At 40.8% G+C, this 11672-nt stretch overlaps 1 protein-coding gene across 1 annotated transcript in view; it reads right to left on the bottom strand.

The window, feature by feature from the left end:
- Positions 1–446: 446 nt before the first annotated feature.
- LOC135467730 (sushi, von Willebrand factor type A, EGF and pentraxin domain-containing protein 1-like) overlaps positions 447–11672 on the bottom strand; it is a 78013-nt gene continuing 66787 nt past the window's right edge. The window contains exons 10-18 of the mRNA XM_064745554.1: positions 10018–10191; positions 9271–9366; positions 6192–6236; positions 5564–5776; positions 5246–5299; positions 4652–4891; positions 4013–4042; positions 3024–3512; positions 447–2232 (exon numbers count right to left, since the gene is read on the bottom strand). Of these exons, the coding sequence (XP_064601624.1) occupies positions 1535–2232; positions 3024–3512; positions 4013–4042; positions 4652–4891; positions 5246–5299; positions 5564–5776; positions 6192–6236; positions 9271–9366; positions 10018–10191 (2039 nt within the window). The 3' untranslated portion in view covers positions 447–1534. The remainder of the gene's footprint in view (positions 2233–3023; positions 3513–4012; positions 4043–4651; positions 4892–5245; positions 5300–5563; positions 5777–6191; positions 6237–9270; positions 9367–10017; positions 10192–11672) is intronic.

Here is an 11672-nt window from a genome sequence, read left to right as displayed (position 1 = left end):
TTTATCACATGCGTTGTAAGGTTCGTTTGTTCCTCAGACTTGGATTTGCTTCCGTTACACATAAAAATGCCCGCCGTCATTGAACTGAAATACCACTGAGTACGTGGTAAAGCATGGATACTACATTATAAGCTATCAAAAAGTGACGTTCTTTTGAACATGTTCTCGTCACGCTCTCGCTGACATATTGCCAACGTTGGGTTAAGCCATAATCATTCATTTAGTCTTTCAATCATTCATTCATTCAAATGATGTGCAGGAGAAACAATCACGTGACTCCTGAATGAAAGCAGAAACATTTCGGGAAACATCAAGGACGAGGTTAAGATAGGAGAAGTTCTGAACAAAGACATTGGAAACCTGAATTTTACACACAAATTCCTGGAAAGTATCACATTCTTCATTTACATCTTTCTACTTCAAACCAGCCTGAGAAACACGGATAATCAAGTATACAAACACATTTTAATGACGTTTGTTCTTTCATAAAGCTTTTAAAACTACAAATTAACGAAGGTTTGCCAGAGATATTAACAATTCAACAGGAGATATCAAATTCATTATATATAAAATTCTCCATCACAAGCATTTATAATCGCACACAAGAATTTTAACATAAACGGGATTAGATAAAACGAAAAATGCGTCATCGCAGATCGCTTTGTTTTCTCATAATATCGAAGAACAATTGTGTATGAATGTCAACAGTTTCATCACCATCGATGAATATTGCTACATAAATAGTCACGCAATTAATGCACTAATTAATCGTTTAGAAACACACATGAATTCGCTAAATTTATCACCGACGACGAATTCCATAGACGCCATTTCGTCATATCCATTAACAAACGAAGAAACAATACTTATGATAATGTTAGAAACGGCATCTGCTCTTTGTTTTAAGCCTGGTATATTTCATCCCTTAGCTCACTTTCGTAACGCGCAAAGGTAGTTACAGAGCTCATTCCCCTGCATTTGGGCTGTCAAGTCTATAATCGCAATATCCGCTGAAAACATTCGTCATTACGCTTCCAAATCACATTGAATATGATACCATAGGTTGTTTTACTAAATATATCAGTGTCATTACATTTGTTGAATATTTTCTCTAGCTAATAATCCATATTTTCTTCACGTCAAATTCACTCACGACAAGACTGACAAAAATGAGACACATATTTCCGTGAGATATCGAGAGGCACTAGTCAGACCTGGTCACTGGGTCTGCATGTGTGCTGTCATAAAGCATATGAAACAGTATATAACCGTACTGCCAGTAGGATTCATCTCCACAAATCGGAGTGGTTTCACGATAACAGTTCCACGGCAGCGCCATCATTTACCCGCAGCACGGTGCTTAAATGAAATCCATTGGGTAAGGAAGCAATGAACTCGCCACGCAATATGTTCAGTTCATCCTTTTGACTGGAGAAAACTAGCGGCAGACACTGAACTGCCTATGTTCTTGCTGTTCCCAGGTGATTGTAATATCAATGATCCTTTCTTGAAACGTTCATAAAGACGGGCTAACCTATACATTCAGACGCTCAGTGTCGTCATTTAGCGGATTCCCACATATACCCGCTGATGCTGGGAAAATTTTCATTGGGGACCCACCACCTTCTTTGGGGTCTGTCATGACGCTTAGCAGTGTCTCTAGCTCGGAGACAGGAACCTTACGCACAGGGAAATCCGCCTTGTTCATGAGGTAGAAGGCGAAGGAGCGCACCCTTGCACCATCCGTGTCCACACAACAGCCCGCCATCCACACCAATGAGGGAACATTCACATCGTTACCAATGGTCTTCTTGGGATCATGAGAAGCCACGGCACCGCTGACTAGATACAAGGAAGACGTGACGGTCTCTGGGTTCCGACAGTACACCCCCGTGTGGTCACGCTCGATGATTATCCCACAGTTCTTGATGGCGTATTCCCTGACGCCCGCCATGGCCCCTGTCCAGGCATAGTACTGGGTCAGATGCATCGGGGCGCTGTTGGTCAAAGCGAAGGAGGCCACTTTCGAGGCCGGGTGACACCCAGTGAGTTCCGGGGGCAATAGGGGACCCACACGGAACCCTGACAGCTTGTAGTCATCATAGAGGGCCTGGTTCCTGCCTAGCTTGCACAGGTTCTCCTTCAGCTTGCTTGAGAGCTCGTACTGTGACGTCAGTCCTTTCTCTGGGTTGGAGAAGAGCCAAGATATGAACCTTCCTTCGTCAACAAGACCTGTAAACAGTGATCAAATCTCTCTTTGTTCTCATGTGGAGCATGAACAATCTTTATGGCTCATTCTCACTTATCATTTGGATTACAACATTTAATTGCATGATTAAATAAGCAGGTGCTGTAGATGCCTATATTTTATGTTTACTTTATTACTTGATTGACTTGACTTTATTGATGTTTCACGCAGTGCTTCGGGATATTTCACATATATGATTGCGGTCACCTTTTTAGGTAGAGGAGGAAACTCCAAAGAGCCCAAGGGGAAACCTCACAATTCCAGGATGATACCCTAAAGAGCCCATGATGAAACCTCACAATTTCAGGAGGAAAACTCAAAGAGCCCAAGGGGAAACCTCACAATTCCAGGATGATACCCTAAAGAGCCCATGATGAAACCTCACAATTTCAGGAGGAAAACTCAAAGAGCCCAAGGGGAAACCTCACAATTCCAGGAGGATACCTCAAAGAGCCCATGAAGAAACCTCCGATTAGTGGCCAGGAGGAAAACAAAGACACAGGAGGAAATCACCGGGCAATTGCATTACCTTTCCCATTGTATTAACCCTGCCATGGGACTGGAGAAGGGGAGGTACGTGTTGCAAATTAAAACAAGCAAAACACTTGACCTATAAGTTGTACCCTCCAGAACATGCATCATTACTGTCACCGTTAGCTGTGATAATGAACAGAATGATCTTTCTCATATAAAAAGTTCAGCTAAATGATCAGATAAAGACTCAAAACCAAGGTAAATATGTGTCTGACAGAACTGACGCATCCTAAAGCCTTACCTCTTTCCAGCAGATAAGGCACGACCGGCCACCCTCCGTCACTCATCCTGTCAAGCTTGCCAAAGGAGAATACTGGAATGCGTTTAGTTGTGTCGTATAGGGTAGCAAAGTGGGCTATTCCTTCACCAAACATCGTACCGAAACTGCTCTTCTCTGAATACTTTTGACATATAACACTTTGGGTACTCTTGGCTTCTTCGAACGTTGTTGGGGGTCGTCCACCGAACGCGAATCGTGTCCAACAAGTGTCCAATCGGTCATCAGGTTTTGACTGTTCCTTGTCGTCTTCATACCAGCATTTTGACTGGCTGTGACAAAAGTAGTGCAAAGCCATTTCACAGTAACCATGCCCGGGGTAAAAGGGAATAAACTGATTTCGCTTGTGGCACCAGTTCTGGACATTCCCTTCTTCCATCAGCCGAGAGAAGCTCCATTTGAAATACTTGTACTTGGAATTCTTCACCGTAAACAAGGAAAACCAACAGTCCTCTGCAAAGTACAAAATGTATTTATTTGTGATTTTGTATAATCACCATAGACGTAGTTATCGGAATTTATCAGAAACTGATATACCAAATAAAAACGACGAGCGAATAGCCGATAAAGGTTGATACAAGAAAATAGGGACAACTCTATTATGCGAAACAACAGTGGTCAGTGGGGATTTGAGATTGGGCTGTGGCGCGTCGGTGTTTCCATAGATAGCCACAAGAGAGGATTTAAACCACTGTTTTTATGGAGCAACTTCAGTGGAGCATCAATACATCAAGGCTAACACCTAAGTCACGGTAAACCCACACAACTCCCTTTATTACCGGGCGTTCAATGAAAGACATTCAAGTGTATCTTTACAACTTTTATCCCCATGGACCACATTAAATGAAGAAACTATAGCCCTATAATAAGTTCAGTACTTTGATTTCCATTGTCACTGTATCTCTTCACGAGAAGTCTAAATCTAGAGATGACAAATTAATTAATACTCTTACCATAACTGTTATTCCCCACGAACACTTCGTCTGAAAAGAAAAATTAGAAATATCTGTCATTATTTACATCGTAAGGCGAATATTAAACATTAAAGTTTAACATGTTATATGGTTAACTATCATTAACCAACAGCAGTTGGATGTGCCATCATCTAGTTTACGTCATATGGTGCTTTAATTTATGGAACGAAAATCGCCCAGGGTCTGTCAATCGGCCAGTTGGTTTGATTTTGAAAAGTCAGCGTGGGGATGACGTGTAAAGCAACTCTATGTGACAAATGATCCACCAAGTATACACTTCCTGTCTATTAGCTCAGTACTTTGTGAAAAAAAAATAAACTTACTCATTAAGTCACAACTAATCACCTAATGATTTCTACTTACCGTTTTCGATTTTCCTGATAATCCCTGTACAAATGTCTAAAGGCGAATACTAAGATGAGTTTCAAGCTAAAAGAGGTTCAAGTAGCTGCAGATCTGCCTCGACAAAACATCTGTTATGTGTTCAAAGTTGTAAATTGTAACGTTTATAAATCACGTTTCAAACTTAAAGCTTAAGGCTTTCGACTTAACCAGGTTTAGTTTGTTTGATGGATACCTGATGACAGTGTGATGATGTCAGAAAAAAAACATTCTTACTAGAATCCGGTAGGTCATGTCCATCCACACCTTTACATTTGTATCGGTACTGATATCCTAGAGTTCCGTCTTCTGATCGGCACACGTCTGATCTCTCTTTGGCGCACAGCCTCGTTTGAATATCGTGACCTGCGCAATGAGATCTTCCGTCAGCACGTGCCTTGTCAGATCGGCAGTGCCGGAACCGGATGTCCTTGCTCCCAGATCGAATCCAAAGAGACCAGTCACTCCACTCTGGCTCTAAAGGCAGACCATTTGAACACTGATCACAATTATGCGGCCAGGCTCGGAAGTTTATTTGGTTGTTAAGCTTAAATTTGTTTGGATATACGAAAGCTACAGACTAAATTGCAGGCGTCCTTTTTGTTGAGCAAGTCCAAAAATGGTGGTAATCAACGCATGTTGTAAAACACGCAATTCTTTATACAAGTGAATTACTGCTTAAATTATTCACACTGTGATTTTCAAAACTGGGTTTCCTGTTACAGAAAATTGCTGCTGTTCAAAACTGACGGAAAGTGACTTGTGCATAGCTGATATAGTGGGTTTTGATGTACGTTAGCAAGGTCAAAGATTTCGCAAATCAGCACGTACCTTCACTATCCATTCCACAGGAAGGCAACAGCTTCTCAACTGACAAATCTTTACCTGAAAAATGTTGACAAAGCAGACCACTACACCTTCCACAACAAAACTATCAATTGTTCAGTTAGAAAAGAATGTATTCACTGTGCCACTAAACAGTATAGACTTTTGTAGAGATTGTTTGTTTTCTTTCATTCATGTTCATCGCCATGTACAAGAACTTTTCACGTTATAATTCAAGTAGAATATTTGTGACTTTAACAGGCGAGTCCGTTATGATCAAAGATGTAAAGAAAGAGAATGAACTATACTATATGTCTTACGTACACATGTTATTGGGCGCTGATGTGATCAGTCTTTGAGTTTTGCACGAGGCTAGGCGAATCTCGCACGTGTTGCCATAGACATGGCCATCTGATCCGCACGTGACTTCAGCCGGACTATTTTCACAAGTGAAGTTACACACGCACTGGAAGTGGACTGCGCTCGGGAAACAGACGCCGCCAAATTTACAGGTGTTCTCGTCACAGATGAAATCAACTGTTAACAGAACAACAAGATTAGATGGAAACACATTTAATTACTTAGATGATTAGGTCTTGCATTGTAGATTTAATTATGTCAGAAAAATTGATTTTGTTCTTGACAATGCACTTTCGGGTTTCTTTTACCGACAGAAGGCACGGTAACAAAACAATATCATCTTCACAACATAATTTAATAAGATCTTAGGATCAGTTAACCTCCTGATCATTTATATTATGGAGTAATAACGCAGAAGAAAATCCAGTTTAAGGTTAATAATAACAGAAAAGCTTTACAGCTATACGCCAAAAATATCCATGCAATCTGTTCTTTTTGACCCGCCCGTAGGCATAACAAACTCACACAGGAAGCATTCGTATCTTAATATATCTTATCAGATTTAGAAATTTGATTAAGTACTAATACTCACATCCAGACCCGAGGCCTGAATTCTGCCACAGATCGGAACTGCCCTCTGTAAATTAGAGGTAAGATGTCCGTTATCATGCAGTTATCATAGTTAGCAACAATGGCCTTTCCCGTTGATGTACTTGAATTTTTCGCAAAATTTTAAAATAAATTAACATCTTAGCATACAGCCATACAGTTTAATAGCGGTTACATAAAAGCTGACAGGAAGAGTGTAGGCACTAGCAGTCTTAAATCCTCACATAAATTCAGACTGCAGCCTTACAATATAGTGCCTAAACATTAATTCCCAGTTGACAACACGACGTGACACCATGATCTTATATATGAAAGCTTTATAAAGAGTGTATTCTTTGGAATGCCAATGTCCCTGTACCTCATTGGGCAATATTGATTCTTCTCATTCGTATAGCGGGAGTGAATAGGGTGATAACGTTATCCCCAATAATCTGGGGTGCATGCTCTGTTGACAGCAGAACCACCAGTGTTCGCTTTATCTCTCTCGGCGGCGATATAAATGCAAATGTGCCTCACTCCGGTCAATATCCGATAACGGAGGTGAAGAAAAAAACAAGGCGGATATGGCTCCTTCCGGTAACACTGTAGGAAATTGAAGAACACCTATTCCTATCCTCAGCTTTAAAAGGCAGCCGCCTACGACATCATTGTCTGAACTATGCCGTGTAGTTCCTGGGTGGTCAGCATTGTCATTAAGCACAGTTCACCTAACCCACTCGTCCCAATATTGCGATCCGCTCCTTCAAACATGCCCTGGAAATGACCCATTCAACGATTCACTGAGTGGTGAAGCTAGGTGCCATCAAAGACTAGCAATCAAAGGGCCATTCTGTCGTGAAGTCCGAGACATAGTTGTAGCATAACCTACCCCATGAGATAAGTATTTGATAAGTACTTCACAAAATGGCGTAATATTGACCTATACCGCTTTGCTGAATAAGCTGTCTCATTCTTTTTCACTCTGTACTCAAGGATACATCCCTATAGCTACAGCTTACCATACGCCTTAATAGAGTCAGCCCACTTGTCGTTTGTACTACAACTGAGCTTTCCTTGGATACAACCTAAATATTCGTTGCCCATTCTATTTCCAGAATACTTCCCGAATGCTAAACCGTCCCTGCAGCCATTTCTATAATGCACCCAATATACGTCGCGTGAGCCTGATTACACTATGTTGGTCTGATTTACTGAAAAAGATTGAAACTTATGCTGAGTGCCCTCGTACTCAACTGAAATTTCGTTCCACAGATTCCTGTTTGTGTTTGGTACAATTTTTCAAACATTTTGATTTGATAGAATAGGGCAATATGATCACTAAGTGTAATGTGTCTCACTACAGGTACATTGTAAAATGTCTGTCAGAAAACTACGTAACCTATTTTCTATAACAAGAAGCTGATATGCAAAGATTTTTACACCGTGTGGTTAGACGATGACGATAAAACTGAACTGGATAGGTTTTGAAATCTTTACTGGTATGTGACCAAAGTTCCGTGGGGAGGGGACCAAAAATGTTTGATATTTACATTCAGAGATTAAGAAGTTCCTTACATGTTCGCCATTGTAAAGCTGAAGTTAACTTCTTTTTTTTTATATCTGGGAGACAGGTAATTATTCGCAGTACATGTCGAGCGGTAAGGGTATATGAAATGTATTTACTATCATATAGACGAGATTATGTTATTTCCCACAGAAATCTACTTTCAGACAAGTCACTTGTTCATATGTTTCAAAGAAGTAGTTTTACACAAAGTCGCTAAGACAGTGAAGATGTCATTCCTGTCCAGAAGACTCTCAAATATGCAATTCACCGTTCCAGACAAGGAGGGTCATGGACCAGGTGGGTCTGGATATCCCAGGAGGCAACTTTATAAAGGAACACTCCAGAGACTGGCTTAATTACAGGAAATATTCAAGAGCCTGGACTTTGGCCATCGGCCAGTTTGGTTGCACCTTCAAAGGGTTTGTCAAATTAATCCCGTCATTTTTGGCCATGGGACCGAAACTGCGAAGTAGACACGTTTGTCGAGCTCAGATCCTCTGTGCCATACATCACATAGGCGTGCTTTGGAAGATGAAAACGGCCCCCGAGGAGATGAAGCCGCAGATGCTTCACATCTGTCCAGAGAGCTATTAATTTTGCCCTACCGTTTGGTTAACGGGAGCATACCAGATTTCGGCCTCGTGTGATCTAGACGTTACTACAGATGTCTCCAAGTGTAGTCGAGCAGAATACTTTCCTTCCTTTTGCGAGATCTGACAACTGATCACTCATTACGATCTTCGGGGCAAGCAAAAAGCAAAATTTACTAGTTTCATATTGTATGAGCACATGACATGATTGGTTTTTACACAAAGTTGGTTTTGCGACTATAAACTTTGGACAATTCCAAGTTGTTGAACTTTTATTACTATATACTAATATGTTATATTGCGATAACATCCAATATCAAACGGATCTTAAGATCGTAGATTTGAACAATGATACAAAAAGACCGCATCTGAAAATCTTGATCAAACTTTAGGCGGTAATAATGGGAGGAATTTTTGTAGTGATACAGGCAGCAGTCTGGTCCGGAGAAGGTAAAAATGTACAGCTTCAGAGTGAAAGGTCATCTTGAAACACGAAAAACACAATCTGTCCGTCCTACTGTCGTTACTGGACAACCCAAAACCGAGGAACAGTCCATACAAACCCCCTTAATCCTCAATCCGGCTGTTTACCACTCGCCTCTTCATTTAATCTAAGCAGCAACTACCGCATTTGTCTACCACTCGTAAAACATTAAGGGTCGTTCCAAGCATAGTAATGTTGAACGTATTCCAACAGACTGATCACCTTTTTGCACAAGTATAAAATTGCCCTGAATCGATCGTCTTCGAGTGTATTTGGACGTAGAAACTGTTTTACCTAGACTTGTCTCAGCACACAAAAGCCTGGGGATATGAACTGATCAACGCCAGATGGCCATGCCATTTATTGAAGTAAACCCTGCAGTTCACTATGCTTGGTATCCTAGATGATCCTTGAGGGGACAGCGCTGTTTGCCCATTCCTACCTGTTAGGATGTCCTCGTCATCTGTAACACTAGCAATGACCGTCGGGCCTTCAGTCGTCTCTTCGGTGCTATTGTCGATTACGGTCTCCTCCATCGCTGCAAATACACAGGGTTTCATGCCCTTTTAGACAATTGCTGACTAGAAACTTAAATAGTTGCTCCGGAGAATCTTAATGCATGACACAAGAGCCAAGTAAAACTTGGTGAATCCCTAAAGAGCATATACGTGGTAAAATATCACGCCAAATAGGTAAAAGAATACATAGAATATTTGTCATAAAGAGCTGCTGTACATGTATTTATCAGATGAATTTATATAAGCAAGGGAACCACGCAGTCCTGTGTGTAAAGGAAAGACATTGACCAGCCCACTAGGTATAGCCTTTTGGGCAAATTTCGCCCGAAAAGCTTCTGGCACGACACTGAGGATGAAACCAGGCAATACTTTGCCCAGTTTGCTCCAGCTAGAAAACTATTGCCGTCAGTTCCACACATAAAATGTTCTTGAGTACGACATTAAATCTCAGTGAGATAAACATTTAATAATTAGTAATATTTCTTTAAGAGAACGACTTGCTGTGACACAAAGCCATGTTTGTAAATTAGGACAAAGAAGGCGATTGTTCAATAGTGAGCTGAACTTTTCAGAGAGGACAAGCTTTTTGCTTCAAGTCAGTGTTACACTGGATCCAAATTCAACTTCATACACCTTTGTCCAACTGATCGACTATGTGTTTTCTCGCTTACCCTGACAGATGGGGACAGCATCCGACCACTCCTCAGTGATAAGACAAGTCCGGAAATGTTGACCAATCAGCTCGTAGCCTTCATTACAGTAGAAATGGACACGAGCACCAACAGAAAACTCCGCCCCCTGGCGGTAACCGTTGGCAATGTCACCTGGATCACCACATGACTTGGCTGTGGATAAATGAACAATAATGCTTTATGCTTCCACGTACATGGAACAAAAACATCAAACAACTAAATAATAGTCAGAAAACTTAAACTGGTTTCACCTTGAACTTTAGGCGAGACACTACAATAGACCCTGTTTTACAGGTTTATGCCATTGTTATAATATTTTCTCATTAATTGTTAGCGTACATATAAATACTGTGTCTGTACTTTTACCTCATTCTCTCTTGAAGACACTTTGGTGAGTGTCGCATCGTAAGAAATTGTTAAAATATATATCGGGATGACCAGATTCGGTGTTTTTGTTTAATTACGGGTTTTTTTAAGCGGTGGAACCTTATGCTGATACACAGCAACCGGCTCAATACCCTACAGTTCTGAACCAAACACTATACTGAGCTGTGACCGTACAGTATGTGTAGCACGGCCGCCTGCTGTGTAGTGCCTAAAGAATAAAAGCTGAGTGGTGCTGTGCGGGGACCTTTGACCAGTTGTTCAAAAGGCTTAAATCCTAATATTAGTATCATCCTAATACAAAGTAAATGACATTTTAGTCTGGACTACGTTAGTACGGAGCTTAAGCCCTAATACACTTTTGAACAAGTGGTGTGAAATGTGTAACCCTTGTGTGTAATACTCTGATCAAACCCGCCTCTGCTTGTGGGCCAGTTGTTCAAATGTGTATAAAAATGAATATCAAATCTTAATATTAGTATCATCCTAATGAATATCAAATCTTAACATTAGTATCATCCTAATACAAAGTAAATGACACTTTAGTCTGGACTAAAGTCAATACCGGGCTTAAGCCCTAATACACTTCTGAACAACTGGGCACTTATGTGTTATATTTGCATCAAATCCGTGTCTGCGCCATTCCGTAGGCCACTGTCTTGAATGAAAGCACGTGGTATCTGTCAGTGTGCAGCGTGGTGCGGCCCTTGCATATAGTGATACAAGTGAATAACCTCCACTTTAAGAAAAATACACAACATGTGTGGAAAGAGGCTTTAGACAGGCAGATTAAAGCCGTTCAAAAGTTTTGACCAACCAGCCTTTTCTACCTTCCTCTTCTCAACCTAAGAAAGGAAAACACCTCAGAGCCTCTACTGTATCAATACATTTGTTTCTCTTGTTTCCAAACAATTACTGCCCACGCTTTATGTACATTTTTTTCATTAGTCCTGGTGTGCTTTTGATACATGATATTAATTTAGTTTACTCCACGACCACTGCTAAACACTGTCACAAGGGAGACACTGGACACCGTACATGTAAATAGCAGTACGACGAGATCCGATTATCACAACTCATAAAATTATATTATGTACGTTCCCAAAGGGAGACCAGAGTTACATTCATACAAATAGAGCTGTTATACACGAAAACTGGAATGTTTGCGAATTCTGTAAAAAAGAGATCTCCTACTCTGTGACTATCCTGCTTTAATCATTGCACATTAAGCTGTGACGTACATTTATCAT

Source organism: Liolophura sinensis, chromosome 6, assembly GCF_032854445.1.
Source record: "Liolophura sinensis isolate JHLJ2023 chromosome 6, CUHK_Ljap_v2, whole genome shotgun sequence".
In the NCBI taxonomy this organism is placed as follows: domain Eukaryota; kingdom Metazoa; phylum Mollusca; class Polyplacophora; order Chitonida; family Chitonidae; genus Liolophura; species Liolophura sinensis.
The sequence above is the reverse complement of the archived record's forward strand: the minus strand, read 5'-3'. Positions and strand labels throughout refer to the sequence as shown.